Source organism: Cyprinus carpio, chromosome A2 (genome assembly GCF_018340385.1).
Source record: "Cyprinus carpio isolate SPL01 chromosome A2, ASM1834038v1, whole genome shotgun sequence".
NCBI classification, from domain to species: domain Eukaryota; kingdom Metazoa; phylum Chordata; class Actinopteri; order Cypriniformes; family Cyprinidae; genus Cyprinus; species Cyprinus carpio.
In genome coordinates, this window is record NC_056573.1 from 4485443 (window position 1) to 4506797 (window position 21355).

The window sequence follows — 21355 nt, forward strand, 5'->3', positions numbered from 1 at the left end:
TGCTCATGTTGCATGTATGCAGCATCTTTGTTTGGATCATGATTAAAATGCAGTGGTTGCCTCTAATTTTAAATGGAAAGAGCACAGACAAAGCCTTATTTTGTTTATATGATGAGATTTATTTTATTTCTGTTACTTATGTAATTTGTGGCTTGTTTTAAAATTTCAATTTAGTTTTACATTCTATTTAAATTTTGTCATTTAGCAGACACTTTTATCCAAAGCTACTTGATGAGGACAATAGAAGCAATCAAAACCAAAAAAAGAGCAATAATATGCAAGTGCTGTATTAGTATATTAATATAGTTATATTTCAATTTCACAAAGAAATGTACAGCATTTTGTCCAAACAATAATAAAAGGACACATTTAATTCATAATTTGTCTTAAATATCATTTTGTTAAAAAAAAAAACAATTGTGAATCGATTCGTGAAATCAAATTCGTGAATCGAATCGAATCGTGAGTTGAGTGAATCGTTACATCCCTAGTTATTATGTTTATGTTTTTATTTTTGTATTCTAATAAAGTTATTGTGTCAAATTAAAAAAGTGTCCATGCATATTGGTTGTAAGGGACTTATAATCTGTATTAAAAATCAGTTGATATGGTCCCTTCTTCATACAACATGGTCATGTATTTGTGAACCAGTTCGCATTACCAGTTGTGGCGATTCATATGCCAGATTGTGTTTATGGAGAAGGAATGTCTGATGTCTCGCACCTCTTCTGGAGGAGGTGTGGCAGTAATGGGTAGGGTGTGAATATCGGGTAGGTGTGAGGCTATAAATACTCCATAAACAGAGCAGTGCATGCCGGAAGCAGAATGCCCACTCTGGAAAAGAAGAGCCAGAGGAAGCTCAAGGCCTCAGACATCATCATGAGCAAATTACACAACTTGAGGCTTGTTAAAGTAAATAAAATAATACATTTTCATTTTCAGAAAAACAAACAAATCCACACAGAAATAGTTGAGATTTATTAATGATACCAAAACAAATTTGAACACTGACTCGTCCTGTGGGGGAACTGGTGTGTGGTGTCTGTTATCCTTAAATTATTTTCTCAAGGAAATTAACTTCAGATGAGGCATAAAACATCACCCACACCCTGCAGACATGACATCAGGCTAGTTCTGACTCAACCTTCAGTGGGTGTTCTTCAGCATGAAAAGGAAAATGTTAAGGATGATGATGTCATAGCAGTTCTGATTCATCTTTGTGCTGATCCTGCTTTAGTTTGTTGACTAGGCTGTTTAAAATGTTTACCTATAAATCTATACAGAATTTGACTGTCAAATTTAATATCTCAAATTTGTACTTCTACCTCATGTGCAACAAGTTATGGCATTTCTGCGGGGTGTGGTTTGTTCACGGCTTCTGCTTATGAAAGCCAGCAGAGCTTATGTTCAGTGCTTTCTTAATTTTTGGCTTCTGCTTATGAAAGCCAGCAGAAGTGGCAATATGGCACGATCTGGACAGTCTGATCAGGTTGAAACTGTCTGGTCAGGTTTTTTAGCATTTATATGGGGGAAATAATTCCCAGTTATGCACTAAAATTTCAGAAACTGAAAATATTTATTTTGAAATAAGAATTTTGGTTTTGGGTGAAATGGCTTTGAAATAGGGATGTTCACTTCGGTTATTTTTCCTAACCGACAACCAACGGTTAACCAATTAAAACCGTGAACCCACAAGATTACTTTAAATTAGAATTTAATTAAATTAGAAAGGATAAGTATCTGTGAGCCGTTTAAAAATACTAACATTTGTTTCCCGGGAAACAGTGCTTACATCCGCAAAAAGCAGAAAATAGAGTAAAAAAGGCCCAGAAAAACAGTACATGAGGATTCACATGGTCATATCATATCACATCTAGGGATGCTCTGATCCACCTTTTTCGTCTCCGATACCGATTCCGATACCTAGGGTTTAGTATTGACTGATACAGATACTGATCCGATACCAGTGAAGTTTTTTTATTCCATTTACATTTAAATAAATGTAGAATTTATATATCTCTGTGTGTGGAACTGATAATCATTCTTTCACAATCTACTAGATACAGACTACTTCATTATAAAGAAAAATAAAATAAACAAACAATAAATCTGAAAAAATACAGTCCTATGCATATTCTAGGGCCCTATGATTTTTAATAAGTTAAAGTCCTTTTTGCAAATTCATAGGCATGTATTTACAAATCAAGTATAATAATGGGAACACAGAATGATATCGGAGAGAGCTTTACTGAGCTGACTGTCATAACCGAACACAACCGGATAATGGGAACACAGAATGATATCGGAGAGAGCTTTACTGAGCTGACTGGAATCATGGCGGAATACCCTGTGAACTTATGTTCGAATAGAACAAACGGTTTTCTCTTAAAGAGAAAACGTACAAAATGTGCAGAGCAAGGGGGCGCGAGGGCTGGAATTGAGAACCGATGCATTAAGCTATCGTATGGCTTCAGAAGTAACACAGAATGATTCGCACAATAGAAAAAAAAAAAAAAAACTTGGATTTGGATCTGCCCTTTCTGACCGATACCCGATCCGAGAAAAATGTCAGTATCGAAGCCGATACCCGATATGAATATCGGATCGGCGCATCCCTAATCACATCACGTACCTGCAGCGCTTCTGCAAGTGGAGAATAACATGATAAAGCTAGGCTATATATAGGCCTATATATATATATATATATATATATAACAAATAAATAGGTCTATACGAGAAATATATTTTTACTTAAGTAATAAATTAAGAAAATGAACAAAAAACTGTGCAACAAGTAGCCTAGTATGCAGAGTTTCGGTTCATTTTTGTGCTGCGCGAAAGGAAACCGGAAAGCAGAAATCGGCATCCTATTTTTCTTTAGGCTTATATACAAAAGCACAAAGATTTGTTTTTATTGTTAATGTACAGAAATAAAGGCAAACCTTTTACAGTTCCGATTATCTTTATGACTAAAAGGAGAAGTTGCTTCCACTGTTGGAAGGAAAAAAATCAAGTGATTGCACTGACGCCGCATGCGCACACATAGTTAAGCATTGCTACCTTGACAATGCAGCTTGTTCATTATCATAATAAAATACAGTCAGTCACACATATGGAAAAAAAAAACACTCCTGAGTTTAAATATGTAGTAAAATATGTACCATTAAGTGTTATCACCATACCGCCGTGATCTTATGCAAAACATTTTGTTTTACGTGGATATTGGAACGTGAGTGAAGTACATAAGTGATAATTTGGCATTCAAATACATAGTGAATACGGAAACATCTGATTTTGTGTCGAATGAGAGACCCAACGTTGGTTTCAGTTTCGTTTTAGCCTAAATGAATTCGTTTTGGCTTGTTGTTTATATTGCTATAACTTCTTATATTTTTAATTCTTGTTCTTTTCTAAATACTGTTAATTGAAAGGATTTGTTGTGGAGTTAGGGGAATTAAAATAGCCTAGCTAGGTTTACAGTGTTTATTACAATGTTTGTAAACATTGAGTCGGCATTAGGCCTATTTCTGAATGAAATAATAAAATGCGACTTCTTTTTTTTTTTAAATTATATGCGACTTATGTTTTTTTTTCTTTCTAAACAAACACAATTTCTTTATACACATAGCATATTTTAACCATTTAGTGAAAATTTATAAATCAATTATTTTTTAAAACCGTTTAACTTATTGTATTAATCGGTCAAAATTCTTAACGGTCAGTTAACAGTTAACTGGTAAAAATGAACATCCCTACTTTGAAATGTCTCAGATGGCACATTTTGATGCTATACAACTCAGTTTTTAAATTGAGTGTTTTATTAACTGAATTGAATTATTTGATGGTTAAGTAAATGTTATTTTTGGTTTTGGTTTAGTTTTTCAGCTAAATGAAAACTTTAATTTAGGTGTTTTTTTTTTGTATTATTTTTAGTGAGTAAATTTTATTTTCTTTCTTTTGTTTCGTTAGATTTTTTTTATTTCGTTCGGTTTTTTTTATAGAAATAAATTTTTTTTAATGGAGTCTCCATCCTGTGCCTTATTACCCTTTAGAGTTGCTTTAACTGCTATGTAAATGTAGAAATGAATGTTTTCATATGATAAAATGTATGATAAAATTAATAAATTTTAATTTAATAATTTTAGTCAGATGAAATCTGGATTTGTTGATCTGTTGTACTCGGTGGCCATTCTTCTTCCTCATGAGTTCATCTGTTTCTCTGTAGGATGTGGTGGATCAGGATGATTCTTCAGGAGTGCTCTTTCAGCTGGAGGAAGAGCCATTTTCCTGGCCAGGGCCTAAGATGCTTCATCTGCGCCGCACTTCACAAGGCTTCGGCTTCACTCTGCGTCACTTCATTGTGTACCCACCGGAGTCTGCGGTGAACTCCAATGTTAAGGTAGTGTGCATCACTATACATTCACTGGGGTTTCATAGTATCTGCTTTCTATCATCAATATATTTTTGTTCTGTATGTTTTGCATATTTTCAAACATACAAATTAATGTAGTTTTTTTTGTTTGTTCTTCTAGGATGAAGACCACGGTCGTAGAGGTAAGTTATCACTTTTAGTAACATAAAACTAACTTAATGTATACTGTGCACTATGCACTCTACCATAAGGTGTATACATTGTATAAGGTTATTTTGTAATCCAGTATACTCCTGCCACATAAGGAAAGCTGTGACAGTTGAGTGCATTTTTATCATGTGTTGTATTGATTGTTGCATGAATACAGTAGATGGCTGAATAAAAATTTGGACAGTAGGTGGTGCTTTTGGAGCAGCATAAATACAGCATTTCCTTGGTTATTTTCCTCTGTAAACTCTACTAGACATAACATGGAGGTAAATTAATGAAGTTTTGAAGGCAGTCATTTCCCCTCATCGATACATTCATATAAACCTCAATTTAGTATTTAGGATTTTCTTCAGGAAAGCTGTGACAGTTGAGTGGTAGGGTTGTGTTCAATACATCGATATGATGATGTATGGTCACATACTGTTTGAATTTAATGGATTTGATGATGTTTTTTCTGTTTCTGTTTGGAATATACGGGAATCGAAACAGCGCTTAATTTGAATAATAGAACAGCATTTAAAATGTAAAAGGTTTCTTGAAGGGTGTTTAATGGAGTTTAGGTTTTTAGGATGTTTAATGTTTTTGTATGGGTGCAGAGGAAGGGGTTGCCTGATATAAAGAGACGTAATCCCCGAGACAGAGCTTCACACTTCCGCGATATGTAAATATCTGCTAAGTGTGTTACTTATTTTTGGCAACCTGGCAACCATGTGCACACGCTCTCTCTACACTGTGGGTAAAAGCGCTGGCTTTCTGATAACACCTGTAAGCTTTCAGTTTAGCGATCTCCAGTTCAATATTCTATTCTCAGAAAAGTGAGAGAGAGACTGTGTATGAATTACCTCCGTTTTTGCCATTTCTCTATTTACAGTGAAGCAGTTGCTTTAATTGCTTCGAAAACAATGATGTTACCAACTCCTTGCTGAGAAAGATAAAGCAGCTCTTCAGCAGTTAAGCTATTTTATTGAAAAAAATGCTGGGCAGCGCTGAGAAGTGTCCGTGTGCACAGCGAGATCTGTGTGAGTCACTATGTGTGTATGCGTGAGCATTAGTTTAGAATGCTTCTAATTTTATTTTTATTTTTTAATTGTAGGGAGTGTGTTAATATGTGCAACAATACCCTACCAGCAAATATAAAGATGACTTTATTAATATATTGGAATATTACAATGTAAATTATAAGAACAAGTACGTTATTATTTATGGGCTTAAAAACAAATGCAAGCAATCAGAATATTGTACCTGGTGGGGAGTGCCCAGTGTTAACATGAAACCTACGCCATTTCCTGTATTGTTATACTGTGGTACACTTATGGAGGCACTTTTGCAGTGTTTAATAAACAGCTGTTCCTGTATCTTGATGCGTATTGCATCATGGCCTCTGTATCGGGATGCGTATCGTATTGTGACTTTGCTGGCAATAAACAGCCCTAGCGAAAAGGTTGGTTGGATCTGCCTGGTATTGTATTTTCTCCACTCTTTGCAACTTCAGCATATCCCGTCTCTCACCTCTGTTAATGCCCTGTTTACAGATTTTGTAGTATTTTTCACACAAATGCCATTTTGGGAAATAATTGCAATGCAGTTTATGTGCAAGTCTGATACCGAGATCAGCCAAAAATAAAACAAAAGCCGTCCATTTCCGATTGATGACTGGTGCATTGAATGAGTGCAGTTGTTCACGCAGGGATTGCCTTTTATTCACCTTGCATTACTTGATAGCTCTTGTGACACAGTTTAGCACAACCATCTATAGCTGCCAGAAATAACTCGGCCAGATTCTTTCCCTGCTCAACCTCTCCCCCTCAACTGTTTGAACCTTTGACCTTAGGTGTGTTTTTAAAAATCACTTCATTTTGTCGCAAAAGAGCTTGACTGTTAAAAATGTATCTGATCTGGGTTTTTTCCCCCCTGTAATTTCATCATGTTGTCAATTATTTATATGCAGTTATTTTCAAAATTAGCTAGATGGTGAGTTGTCTGAATGACTAGTTATTATATAGGACATGTTCTTGCATTAAGAAAGAGCTAGACAACATTATGCAAAAATGCCAAAGTGTTGAGTGAACAGGAGATTTTTTTTTTTTACATTTTTTTTTTTACTTGACCTTTAAAGAAATCCTTCTGGCACTTTGTATGGCTAAAATCTGCTCAGAGAAGTTGAGTCTCTGCATTCATCTCCCTTAAAGCATCCTCTCTACAGCAATACAGGCTTCTGTATCTACTTCAGGAGATCCCCCACACTGTATTTTGTCTGCTTGACTACTTTATAGTGCAGATAACAAACTGTGACCTACATTGATTTGTTTGTTTTAAATTATAATGAGGTTGTAATGCTTGTGGCAATTTAAACACACCACACTGAATAGAACAAATCACATTCTTGATAAAGACTGAAGAATATGAGGAGGGAAAGAACATCTGTTTGGAAAAAAAAATTTATTGATAGTGGAAAAATGTAAAGTTTTGCCAGGTGCAGGATATAATATCCAGCATCTTTACAAAAAGATCTCTGCTATATTCCATCACTGGGCCCTCATATTATGCCCCACTTTGCTGAGAGGTGATTCATACAGAGCTGTAGGTCTATGCATCCTTAGTCATCATCTCTGACCTGTTGTGGTGCGCTAATCTTTTTAAATGCTCTTTTGCATGTTTGAGCTGGTGTGCCATGCAAACTATATCTGACCTCCGTATTTCAGGGTTTCTTTAAAAAAGACTAATCCAGCATAATGCTACAATGTAGAGCTGTTTAAAAGAGAAGTAATGTCACATCTCTTCTCACGTCTATAGCATAAACTATATCCAGTTCACTTTTTCTTGTGTAGCTGCAAAGGTTTAAGGATTCCAATCCACTGCATGCTTTCACTTTGCTCATTGAAAAGCATGAAATTGAAACAGGAACTGTTACAGTGGTTCATTATATTCTATGCAGCACAAATATAAAACTTTTTTTTTAACAGTGTTACCTTCTGAACAATCTCTAGCCCATAAGAGAGCATTATGAAACTTGATTTACATTATTTAGAAGAGGTCAAACTAGCTCACTAGTCTTGCATAACACCACTAAAGGTGCCTCTGGTTTTGTATGCAAAACATAGTAAGACAAAAAAAAAAAAAAGATAAACACACATCAGCATACGTAATAGTAAAATATTCTATTTGCATGGTATGCGAGAACCAGAAATGTTCATGTTCCAGTTTTTTATCTGCCTGAAGATGTGGTTACAGGTTTGTAGTTGTGAATTTCTTTGCTGGTATTAGGTTGTTTTTATTAACCTGTACATAGAATCATTTGTGTTTGTATTTTGGCATGTTGCCGTTGTCATTGTCATCGTTTCTTTTCTCAGCAATAGAAATAAGCTTGAACTCCAGTGTACATATTTAACTGACATACATTTGTCAAATTTCACTTCTCATGTGGTTGTTGCAAAGCAATCATTAGGATTAGTTTCATTTACCATCAGTGGTGCATTTCTATTGTTGAGTGTTTTATTATTTCTGAAACCTGAACACTTTTTTTGGTTAGTGTGATTTATGTGATGATTATGAGTATAATATCAATTATGTGCCAAATGCTAAAACATGGCAGTACTGGGTGCATTCCTTCATATTCCTGAAGTAAATTTGTTTTTATGTTTGACAACTGCAGTGTGTGACAGTGAACACAAGAGGGCACATTGAATCTTTACAAAAGCTTCATATTGCTAGAGAAGCAGGGCTGTCAGCATAGTATTATCGGAGTATTTATTTGCGATATGTACTGTCCATAGTATGCAAATTGTCGATATAAATAAAATTCCCTTATGACTTAATAACTGGATCTCAAACTACATCAAAGCTACATAATATTTGCTGCTGTCTGGTTTATGTTGATGTCTGTGCTTTTCACATTTGCAAAGTATGAATATCATGCCTCAGGCTTTGAAGCATTGCATTAATCTCTACAGACAAGACCTCAAAAAGAGAAACACAATCATGACCTGTAGCACACTCAGTCCTGTCTGGAAACGGAAGATGTCATCACCTGGTATTGGACATTATGCAGTGACAGAAATGTTCTTAATGATCTCCTCTGTGTTTTCCAAATGTTGAAGCAGTTTATGGTCTCTAAAGGCTGATTTACACATGCAACTGCAGCTCATCTGCACTCTTTTAACTCTCAGATCTTCCATTCTTAAACTCCAGAAAAGGCTGAAAGCAGTTAAAGCAGCCATATTCCAAGTGGGTTTGTTTGAGTTGGTGCCATGCTGAATTCTGGGCAGTTTTTGTTTGATTAATTTGTAGCCTACAGTTGGGGGTGTTTTTTTTTTTTTTTTTTTTTTGAAAAATAGAGTAAAAACTGTAATATTGTGAAATATTATTTAAAATAATTTAAAATGAAAAAGAATTGCTTTCTATTTGAATATATTTTAAAATGAAATTTGTTCCTGTGATGCGCAGCTGAATTTTCAGCATCATTACTCCAGTCTTCAGTGTCACATGATCTTTCAGAAATCAGTATAATATGCTGATTTGCTGCTCAAGAAACATTTATTATTATCGTGTTATCAGTGTTGAAAACAGTTGTGCTGCTTAATATTTAAAATTATGCTATATAGGAGAGATAACAAGGGCAGCAAAGTTGGTGCAATAAATGTGAAAAGTTTAATGTGAATATAATAGTAATTCTATTTTGTTGCCTGAAATCAGAAATAATTTGATCATTTGGCTGCGTGTCTAAGGTTAATGAATCCGTGAATGTAGTAATTTTCTCCAAACATTGTCCATTCTTCCCAGGGCTCGAAATTGCGACCATTTTGGTTGCATATGCTCCCGAAATGTAATCTGTGTGACTCCAAAATATATTTGGGAGCATTTTTCTGCAAGTGCAAATAATTGTTGTGGTACGACCTCTTCATTTCTCTGCTAAACGTTTGCAAATTATGCATTAATGCAGTCCCGGGGCTATTGTGTTTTCCAGTCGGGCTACCAAAATGTATCACCACTCTGCCTGACAGGCTATCTAATGCAGATTTCCCGCGGGTCCTTAAAAACTCCTTAAGTGAGTAGTATCAATCTTAAAGGGATAGTTCACCCAAAAATGAAAATTATGTCATTAATGACTCACGCTCATGTCGTTCCAAACCCGTGAGACCTCCGTTCATCTTCGGAACACAGTATAAGATATTTTAGATTTAGTCCGAGAGCTTTCTGTCCCTCCATTGAGAAATGTATTTGATTCCACTACGGTATACTGTCCACGTCCAGAAAGGTAATAAAAACATCTTCAAAGTAGTCCATGTGACATCAGAGGGTCCACGTTAGAAATTTTTTGAAGCATCGAAAATACATTTTGGTCCAAAAATATCAAAAACTACGACTTTATCAGCATTGACTTCTCTCCTGGGTCTGTTATGAGCGCGTTCACAGAAAGTTTAGTGATATCTGGTTCGCGAACGAATCACTCGATGTAACCGGATCTTCTTGAACCAGTTTCACCAAATCGAACTGAATCGTTTGAAACGGTTCGCGTCAACAATAAGAATGACTTAAGCTGTTAACTTTTTTTGACACTCCCTCTGAGTTCAAATAAATCAATATCCCGGAGTAATTCATTTACTCAAACAGTACACTGATTGAACCGAGCCAGATAACGAACGAAACATTGACTCGTTCTCGAGTCAAGAACCGTTTCTGTCGGACGCGTCCGGTTCGAGAAGCGAGGAGCTGATGATACTGCGCATGCGTGAAGCAGACTGACACACAGCGCGTCTGAACCGAGCTGGTTCTTTTGGTGATTGATTCTGAACTGATTCTGTGCTAATGTTATGAGCGCGGGTAAACCGAAGGCTTGAATCAAGGCCATCAGTGCCAATGAAGTCATTACGTCGAGCGCAAAAGAACTGGTGAACCGTTTTCTGCAACCGGTTTATTGAATCAAAATGTCCGAAAGAACCGGTTCGCGAAAAGAACCGAACTTCCCATCACTACTTTTGATCCGAAAACCTGCAACCGGTGACTCGAGAAACAATGCTTCGTTCGTTATCTGGCTTGGCTCGTGTTCATCTTCAGTTCTCTCTTCACAGCAGTTCAGTCAGTGTACTGTTTGAGTAAATGGATTACTCCGGGATATTGGTTTATTTGAACTCAGAGGGAGTGTCACCCGGGAGACCCGGGAGAGAAGTCAATGCTGAATAAAGTCGTAGTTTTTGGACAAAATGTATTTTCGAAAATGTCAAAAAATTCTAACGGACCCTCTGATGTCACATGGACTACTTTGAAGATGTTTTTAGAACTTTCTGGACGTGGACAGTATCCCATACATACATTCTCAATGGAGGGACAGAAAGCTCTCGGACTAAATCTAAAATATCTTATACTGTGTTCCGAAGATGAACGGAGGTCTTACGGGTTTGGAACGACATGAGGGTGAGTCATTAATGACATAATTTAAATTTTTGGGTGAACTATCCCTTTAAGGCCTTATAAAGTTTTAAATACATTAAATGGTATAAATTGTCTTAAATTAAATGTCTTAATTATAATTTCAAGAGGTCTACAGGTGGGGACGGAAAGACAAGAGTTGCGATACGGCTGGATTAAACTTCAAAAGGCAATGATGTCATTGAATAAATATGAGCATTGCATGTTTCAAGTCAAAATGCGGCGCGGATGTCTTTATTTTAATGTATCTGAAGGGAACCAACTGTCCTCAGAAACTTGTCGTTGGCATTTTTATTTCATTTTACCTATTATTCCCGATGAAGCAGCGTTTATGAGCGCTGAGCTGCATTTTGTGTACAGCCATTACCGGGGAAACCACAATATTTCAGCACTTTTTAAGCATAAATAAATTTGCATTTCCAACAAGCCTTTCTTGCTGTTTATTTTATCAGATCAATGCAAATATCAACTCATGTTTTTACGCAGCACACACATAGTTGTAAATGAGAAAGAATTTAATGTGCCTTCTAAAAATCCAAACAATTAAGACAATAAGGTTTACACATTTTAAATTGACAATAATTTTATGCTTTATCCCTTTTCACAAAAATTGTCTAAAGGCTGAAATGCTGTTGTATAAGATTTTTGTTTTTGTGACAACCTGTATCTGAACTGTAAATCATGTAATTTTATGTTTCAGTACTGTATGTTACCATAAACATTGTCCAGCACCACTCATATGGGGTGCATTTTACTTGTGCAGCTCTTAAAATGGGTCATAAATTGCCTTACATTTATTTTTAATAATTCTGCAGATACGCTGTAAATAGTGAAGTAAAATTCCTTCCTTCATATTTGTTGATATTTGTGTATTAAAAATATTTTTTATTGACATTTGAACTCCTGATTTACTATATAAAAAAAAAAAAAAAAAAAAAAAAAGATTTATTTGGGCTAGTTAAATAAATTTTTGGGCTACCAAAATTTCAAGAGTACCTGCCCAGAGGGCTACCAGGGATTTTGAAATTTTTGCGAACCCAGCAACGACCGGTCCACCATTCTATCTAATGCAGGTTTTAATAATAAGATTGGTTATATATTAGCCGCCAAACACTCCCTTTCACAAAGAGTAGAGAAAACCGTAGCAAGCAGAACAAGCTCACTGTTCACTATGCGCAAAATATGGAAAGGGAATCCTAAATATTGAATTGGGATCTGGGGTTTACATGTGTTTCTGAGGGGAACTGACTCTCTTGAGAAAAGTTTAAATGACATTTTCTTGCCTCTGTATATTGCATGTATAAAAAAAACGAAGCACTGAAGTGCTGCTTTGTTTACAGCGGTAACCAAACCAGAAGCAGTGCCCGTTCCTTAAGCACCACCTGCTGTCAGAGAGTGAATTTGTATTTACATTCAGCCCGCTCGCTGTTTTTAATTCATGCAGATGTTTTATGTAGCATAAATTCACAAAGCTAAAGTCAGACCACTCTGTTTTTGCTTCAGATTTTGAAATAATTCACTATAATTTACATCTGAAATGGCTCATGTATGCAGCATCTTTGTTTGGATCATGATTAAAATGCTGAGGTCGTCTCTAATTTTAAATGGCTACAAAATTCAATTCCTTTCACACTACTGGCAGTTATGATGCTCCTTAATATTCAGTGGGTGCTCCTAAATTTTACAAGTGCTACCAAGTAAAAAAAGTTCATTTCGAGTCCTGCTTCCCCGAATACATTATTGCTAAGCAGAATTTCAAAGCTATGTATATGTGTGTGTCCATAGAGAGAGAGAGCTAAGCAGATTTTATCTCCTAATTTGCTGCTTATTGATTGTAAGTAAAACATTAATATGTGTTTAAGTACAAATAAACAGCCAGAATGCTAATAAGCAACTAGTTGGTGGTGAATAGCTTCCTTAATCTAAAGTGTTTGTAATGTCACCAGCTTTGTGCTGTTGTGTGTGTAGCTGTGTCTATTTTAACACACTCTTGGCATTGTGCTGACATGATTACTATAGCAACCAGTGTGGATAGCAGATATTAACTGTCTGAACAAATGGAATGGCTGTGAAAAACAAATTGTAATTAGAAACAGATCAAAATCAAAACCATAGTAGTTAATTAATGAGGTTGACCGGTGTGTTGAATATTTTTCGCAGCCGATTTAGCATGCTGACGGTGGATATCAAGGCAGTTGGTGTCTGACTTAGGATGGTGTATGTATTATGCAGAATCCACAGGTTTATTTCCCATTCAGCAGGCTAACAGAGAGATATTGCACAATATAATGGACTGTTGTGGAGAGATCCTCATTCCTTTCAGTACAAGTAGACATGGGCCAGTGCCTAAGCGTCTCATAGCTGTCATCCTCAGGGAATCTGTAGTGTTAGTTGTTCACTGTTAGATCTGTGATCTGTGTTCTGGCATACTATGTCAGGATGAAGCCAAGTATAGCACTCCCTCAGGGACTGAGGGATGTCACATTGAATGCTGGGTCACTTCCAGATGAAGTCCAAGCATTTCCGATCTATTAATGGGTTAAATGTTTCATTTGAAAAACTGGTGTGATTAAAATATTTATTGTGGCTCAATCTTGTGACCGCTCGCTTCTTCCCGGAGCTGGTTTGTTGTGATCTGGGCCACTCGTGACTCTGCTGCTTTTGTTGTTGCCAGGGAGACCGCGGAACAGACTGGAGCCCATGGACACGATCTTTGTGAAGCAGGTCAAAGAGGGAGGGCCTGCTCACAGTGCCGGACTCTGCAATGGTAATTACACCATCATTACAAATGTACAGCACATCTTTTCATTTTGCTTATGGACGTCTGATAATCTAAAACCTGGTGATTTAACTTTGTCAACAGGGGACAGGATAGTGAAAGTGAACGGCGAGAGCATCATTGGGAAGACATACTCGCAGGTCATAGGGCTCATCCAGAACAGGTGAGAGTGCGTTAGAATTCATTTAGATGTCCTGATACATGTCCTGATACATCTCTGATTGTAGTGGTCGACCGATATTGTTTTTTTTACTGCCGATATGAAGCCGATATCATTTTTTACAAATTTTAATTAATTTTTAAGAAATTTGAAATCATTTGACAATGGATTAGAAAATAAATGTGTAAAAATAAACATACTTATGACAAAGTATTTTTCACAAATAAATATTTAATAAACATATAATTAAAAAGGAAGTAAACACTGTAACCAACAGGGCACTCAGTATTCTGGGAAGTTTGTGTGCATTGGGAATCATATTTTTCAAATAAAGCCAGGGTAACACTCATTTTACATACAGCACACAGAGAAAATGACACAAATATTACAGTTGGCAAATGCATAAAGCATAGCATATTTTGAAATTACTAGTTTAAAGTTTAAGCATTCAATACAAACGGACCGACTGTCACACAGAGAACACGCGATCATGCTGGATACACATGCATACTTCTGCCTACCGCCTCTAACACATCGTCCAAGCAGAAAAACTTATCGGCCAATGCCGATATTTGCAAATGACAAATATCGGCTGATAAATCGGTCTTGGCGATATATCGGTTGACCACTATCTGATTGTGGCCCTAAATATTTATTTCCACTTCCAGTCATACATTTCTGGAGTTGTGTGTGATGCCAAAAGATGAAGATATACTACAACTGGTAAGATTTTACTGTTTTTGCATTTTTATTTGTTTGTTATATGTGTGTCCTAACCAGGTCGCAACACAGTAAAGCAACTGTTGATCAAAGCAGAAGGTGCACAAAACATTTTGTTGGTTGCTTGGTTTTAATGTATGCGCCATTGTGCTTACAAGCCCCACCCACAGTGAAATCTCATTAGTCCAAAATCCTGCTCCACAGAGATGTTAATATTACCATATTTTCTGGAAAATAAATTGCACCTGACTATGTCACTCCGAGTCAGAATTGAATTTTTGAGAGAAAAAAATAATGAATTGCTCTGTAATTAACATTTTATTATTAAATTGAGAAGTATTTGAAAAATATTAGTAAATAAAACATTATAAACATGTATTTCAGTTCCCACAACAAATCCTTTACAGTGTACAAGACAGAACAGGAATGAGAATCTGAGCAATATAAGAACATTATAGTGGTATTCATTATAAAAAAAAAAATTATTACGAATGTCAGGCCTAATCAAATTTATTTAAAGTGAAACTAAAACTTCTGATGTTTGGGAAACATGGTATACAAATAAACTTTGGGCTTGTTTATTGGGCAAATAAACCTCTAATTGTCATGCTGTGCATCATTTCCATGTTCATCGTGATCAGACAAATTGCATCTTGTTGGAAAGTTGTTGTGCCTGCTTAGGACTAGGGATGGGTATCATTAAGGTTTTAACTGCATTACTAATCTTACTGATACTTTTTATTGATCTGGTATTTTAATGGTATTTTTATCTGTACTTTTTTGTGCACATATATATATATATATACATATACATATGAGACAAAATCTGAATTAACATTTGCTTTATATTCTGAAATGTAAAATAAATTCACCAGTGTGCAGGGATTTTTTGTGTTTTATATACGTAAGATACGATACAGTGAGAACATGAGCAAAGAAAAAAAAGTAATACAAACTGACAAATAAAATAAAACAAAGATACAAATTAAATAAACAGTGCTTCCATTTTTCCATGAGGGTCTGCTAACATTACTGTTCAAGTAATATAGCCTACAAAAGAAATCTAATAAAGTAATCCAGTGTAAATGAACACTGCATAGTTTTCACTGGATGAATTGATAGATTAATGCTTATTAAAGCTAACGTTATTCAGATTGAGAGCTGTGAGTGATTTTCTCTTTGCATTTTGTTGTTTGATTAACATTGATGGCCAGTCACTGCTGTCACTTTAGAAGACGATATATAGACACACATCGGATTTTCTCCCAACTCTTCACGTCCACTTAAGACATAAAATGTGTTTAAGTCAACACTCTCCAAGCTAGCCATTTTGACATATTTTGTGTGTATTTGGTTGCTTAGACGTGCACCCGAAGCCCAAAATGTTTGCTTGTCTAGTTGCGGTCCGTATTGGAGCGCATTCACACATTTAATTCTGGGGAACAGTATCTCTTGCGCCGATTGTTCTTTCAACGTTTTATCAAACATGTCCCGCAATTTAGCAATAGTAAAGGTGGCGTTTTGCAACAATCACCAATTGTGCTGATTCTGATGTTAAGTTTGGGTTTTAGGGACAAACGAATGCACACCGCTGTCAAAGGAAGGAAGTTGCGCTAGACGAAATGCGGCTAGTGGTAGTTTTAACTCATATCATCTTTTTTACAATCCTTAGAAGCCAAAATTGAAATAAAAATAAAATTAGCCTAATATCACAGCCACAGGCCTAAAGTGTAAGCAGATGTTTGAATGTTTAGTTCTCTCCTCTATCATAATTAAATGGGGTTTTCATGTTGTACGTGCTGTAGCTCCTCCACGTGAGCGCGATCTCGCTTCTGAACTGCGAATAGCAAAAATTATAGTATCATAGACAAATGTCGGAATATTATTGCATATAAAAATAGCTGCCGACTCTGGTGAGACAGAATTTGCGAGATAATGTCTATATAGCCATAACAAATGTATGTGTGTTTTCTTAATCTCTCCAGTACCGACAGCAGAACGGTTAATGTCAGAGCTTATCGATACACCGGTATTTCATAATTTAGTCTATTTGATATTGGGTTTTGGTACCCATCCCTAGTTAGGACACAATGCTACTTAGTGATTCTTCAAATAAAACTGGTCAGAATCTTCTGAATACATCATTCTAATGAGATCTCTGTGTGCACTACATTTTGAGTTTGCATTCGGCAGCACTTGTTCTATTTGTGCTCATGGAAATGAAGGTTCTGACCCATTTCAGAGGAAGGAGGTGAGTTCCTCTTGCTCATCTGAGTGCTGCTTTATCTGGGACTGCTAAACCAGGACACTGCAGCCTGTCCTTCTCCAGCGAACCTCACACTGCTGCACCATCACAGCTGCCCTCAATTACACATAACTGTTGAGCAGTCATCAGTTCATCTGCCCTGCATTCTCCACGACACTTTCCATTACACACTGTTTTTCATGGGTGTTGCACATTTCTGGGTCTTCTGACTCATGAATGGTTCCATTGTTTTTCTTTATTTTAATATATTAAAAATAGCACTGATATTTTAGTGCTATTTGTAAATTTGTCAATGTTTTAAAAATAGAACTGATTTTTTTTACCACTTGTTTGGGATATATTTTAGCTGTTCTATTAAGTTGCTGTGAACTTTTGAACATGCTGTGCTTTGATAGAAAATTATAAAGTTGTGTGCTGTGCATTTAGTTGATGCTCTGATATAATGAAGCTTTAGAGTTTATGGAGGTGAAGAGCAGGATGTTCTTTGAGACGGGATGGAAGCTCTCAGTTCATGAAAGGCTGTTTGTGTTGAAGCAGCCACTCACTGGGAGAGAGATGCCAGCTGGGGCTTGGCACATGGGCTCTCTCTCTCTAACAGAGCAGTATAGTGCAATGTATACAAATATTCAAATATATACAGGGCTATATTTGAGATTGGTCTTGTTACATGGGCTATATGTTTATATTTAAATGCGACTGAAAAATTATCAAAGCTCAGTATTCTTATATTAAAATTGGATAGGGATACACTGAAATGAAAATTCTGGGTCAAAACCGAGAATTCTGGATGCAATTCGGGAAAACCGAAACAGAAAATGCTTTTTTAATAATCATGTATTATTTTATTAAATAAAGTAATATTGTAAGATGTTTTAATTTAACTCATATTTTAATGATACTGAGTTTAAAAAATACAAGCCAATAAAATAACCACACTTTTATTGAAAGTCACACAATAAAATGGGACAGAAATATATATTTATATTAAATATTAATATATTATTTCTATTCAGTTTTATGCAACAGAATCAGATTCAACTCTTTTTTTTTTTTTTTTTTTAAGAGCATAGCGGGGAGCAGATCAGTGAACGAGACGGTAGCGTCATTTATCAGCATTGCCATGTTACAGTACTGTAGCACTATTGCAAACAGGAGCAAGTATACTACATAGAAATTTCCTATCAGTACGCTTTTTTTTTGATCAGACTTTTTTTTCTGGTGATCATGAGTGGTTTTTGAGTGGAGCGTTTGCATGGGCTATGAGCCGTCATGACGGCTAGAGGGAGAGTGAAACTTGCGTGCTGAACACTGCCATATATTTTCAGTACATATTTTCAGCCGTTTTTTTAATTTGGGGCAAAAACTCCCAAAATGCATCTACAAAATGCAACAGATGTTTCACTGTGTGATTGGCTGCTTTTCATGCCTTCAGTCAAAAATTGTGAGTTGTGTAAAAGTGTGAGCTTTGAAAGTATTGGAATACACTTTAGAGACTGTACGCTATTTTTGTGTATTTATGTTTACTAGTGCTGTTGTAAAACAGGTCAACATGAACGGCCTTTTTTATGTCAAAATAAATTTGGATTATTAGAACGAGGGTCAAACTTACGTTTGTTCTTAATATTTTTTATATTTATAACGTTATATGGTTAAGCAATGCAAGCATAAGTGCTGTTTACCCAAATATCGGCACGATTGCAAATGTCATAATATATTTATGCAACAGTTTGATAAACAAGTATATAAAGTGACAACTTTATATGGTCACAATATGGTCTATTTTTGTTTTTTCGCCATCAAATAGAATAAAGCCAGAGAAAACAGTTATGAAAACACAGCAGTGTTTTCTTGATGAATGAATCTTCATTTTTTTTCCCGAATTAATCTGATGGGTCAATGGTTCAACGACCCATTCATATGGACAGTGCTGCCACCTACTGACGTTTTTTTTAATCGTTTTATATTTTAATTATATTAATAAATTAAAAATTTACTGCTTTTTTTAGTTAAACCACAAAGTCTTCTAAAAATGTAAGCATAAAACCTGATATAGATTTTAATATAATAGTGATGTCAGAAAAATAGATTCTTGAATATTCTTTGTTTTGTTAAAAAATTACCAAACAAACAAGAAAAAAAAGTTTTTAGGCCTTTTCACACTGAACATGAAAATTCAGCTGCTTGATGCTTTTGAATCGAAACAGTAGATCCCTATGGGGCTATACACACTAGTCACGATCATTCACAGCACAGAAACGCAAGGGTTTTTTTTCGTCCCGTGTGTCGTGATTCGCCTTGCTTTTTCGCATTGCGCTCAGTGTGAAACAACCTTTTGGATGAATACACATTTATACCATTACACATTTTGAAACCCTTATTTTTGTGGTTAAAATGCATTTTGTTCAGGCTGTGCTCAGTGGAATAGAATGGAAACATAGGACTCATCCAGGTTCTTTCGGATCACTGACTCTTGTTCTAACTAGTTTGTGTGAATAATCACCCAACATTGTGTTTCTGTTTTATTTTAAGTCTGTTCAGTGCTTTCTAATTTGGTCTGCAGTTTCACTCAGCTTAGTGAGCACATGGAGTCCTGCACTCATTTGTTTGCCCTTTAGATTAACTTTTAATGCGTGCCATTTACTGTTGTAAGCATCGTTTGAACTCTCTGGCAGCAGGCAAAGGCATTTCTCAAAGCACCTCTGCTGTTTCATGTGCAGACTGTAGTGGAATAACAATGTTTATCTAGTTTACTGAAGAAAAAACACCCATTTATAAAATGAGATGTTCTCATTATAATGTTTAAAGTTAATTGCTTATTGAGTATGAAATTAAGAAATATTGTACTTGTAAAATATAAAATGGCTTTTGTAAAAAAAAAAAAAAAAAAAAAAAGGCTTTTAGTTTTCAAGTTAAGATGCCTTATGTGGGGAGTTAAATTTAAAGTCACTAGCTGCTTTCAAATATTTAACTTCGTAAATTACTATAAAATTGCTAAATTGACTTCTGTGAAAAGTACCACATGCGCTGTTCCCACAAGCACACTAAAACATCTGTTTACTGTTAAGATACCATTCACACAGTGACAAATAACTAGTAAAATATGTGATTTTAGTAAATAGAAATGACCTTTAAAATACTGCATTGTTTTCTTCATCCACCTAGATGTGAAGGGCTTTAGTTTAACTATCTTTCCAATTTGACAATTATTATTTTTTTTTATTTCTGTGTGGCAGGTGTAAGGGACCACCCCCATCCATTTACTGCACTGCATCCGATCTAGACATCATCACTGATGAACTGTTTGAATTTATTTATTTATTTATTTATTTTTATAAAGGACTCTACTGCATACATTTAATAGCACTGTTTATATTTTGCTTAGTAACTTAAGTCTATTTAGTAAGCCAATTAAGACTTTTTTTGAAAGCCTAATTATGTGGTCCCTTAATTTTCATAGTATCTTAAGACTAATTAGTAAGCCAATTAAGAATTTTTGAAAGATAAAACTGATTTTGTCCCCCAAATTTTGTGCACAAATTTTTATTACCATAATTCAACCAATTTACTTTTTTTTTTAAATTCCCTTTCTCAGTGAATTTTACTATATTTTTATAACTGTAATTTGTGATTTTGTAGTGAAATGTGACCTGAACCTGTATTTGACATTTTCAATAATTCTCCTCATCTCTTCTCATCACCACCCATATTATATTTCCATGCAGCGATTCTCTGCTGCGCAGCTGTTGCCGTGATGGTGTTTTACTCTTGCATGTAGCGGTGTAGCAAGGCAGCGCTGTGGCCTGTCTAAACAGGGTTTTCAGCTGGTTGGATGAATAATCCATCCGAGGTCTCTGGTGACATTAGTCACAGTAGCAGAGTTGATCTAAAGAGGCGTGAAAGGATGCTGCAGTGGTTTAAGGATTTCAGTGAGAGAAAGAGAGACAGGAAAAGGCAGGAAAGACGAGATTAGATCAGCTGGAGTCGAGTCAGCTGACTGCTCTATGTTGTGGACTGTCTATCTGGCAGAGGCGCGAGTCGGCGAGAGAGAAAGTGGGGAAGGGAGGGGGAAGCTGTACCATCTGAGCTGAATGTATAATCAAGCATCTACCTCCGACATGTGAATGGTTAAAGCTTTCCAGTGAGAGTAAGGGAGGGAGCAAACGAGTGGCTGCATTAGCTAGGAGGGAGGGTGGGAACGAGTGTGTGTGCGCGATCACAGAGTAATCTGCCTGCGGATGGATGGAGAGGGGCGAGATGGAGAGCCGATCGCTACTACGCGAGGCGGGCGGCAGGCACCTCAGCCCCCTCCTTGACTGGGAGCGACAAGGACAAGCAGGTGGCATTGCTAACGTGACAGTCTTCCCACAGCTCCTCTCCACCTTCCCACAGTCCCTCCTTACTGGCAGCACTGCAGCTTCTGTG

The 21355-nt window shown here is 36.1% G+C and overlaps 1 protein-coding gene across 3 annotated transcripts in view; it reads left to right on the forward strand.

Moving 5' to 3' along the window:
* LOC109099015 (rho GTPase-activating protein 21-like) overlaps positions 1-21355 on the forward strand; it is a 66733-nt gene that overhangs the window by 20698 nt on the left and 24680 nt on the right. For 2 of the 3 annotated variants that reach the window (XM_042769785.1, XM_042769793.1), the window contains exons 3-7: positions 4226-4399; positions 4533-4554; positions 13683-13775; positions 13872-13950; positions 14616-14670. In XM_042769785.1, the coding sequence (XP_042625719.1) occupies positions 4226-4399; positions 4533-4554; positions 13683-13775; positions 13872-13950; positions 14616-14670 (423 nt within the window). Of the gene's footprint in view, positions 1-4225; positions 4400-4532; positions 4555-13682; positions 13776-13871; positions 13951-14615; positions 14671-21126; positions 21270-21355 lie in introns of those variants that run through there. The other variant, XM_042769808.1, reaches the window with a different exon arrangement.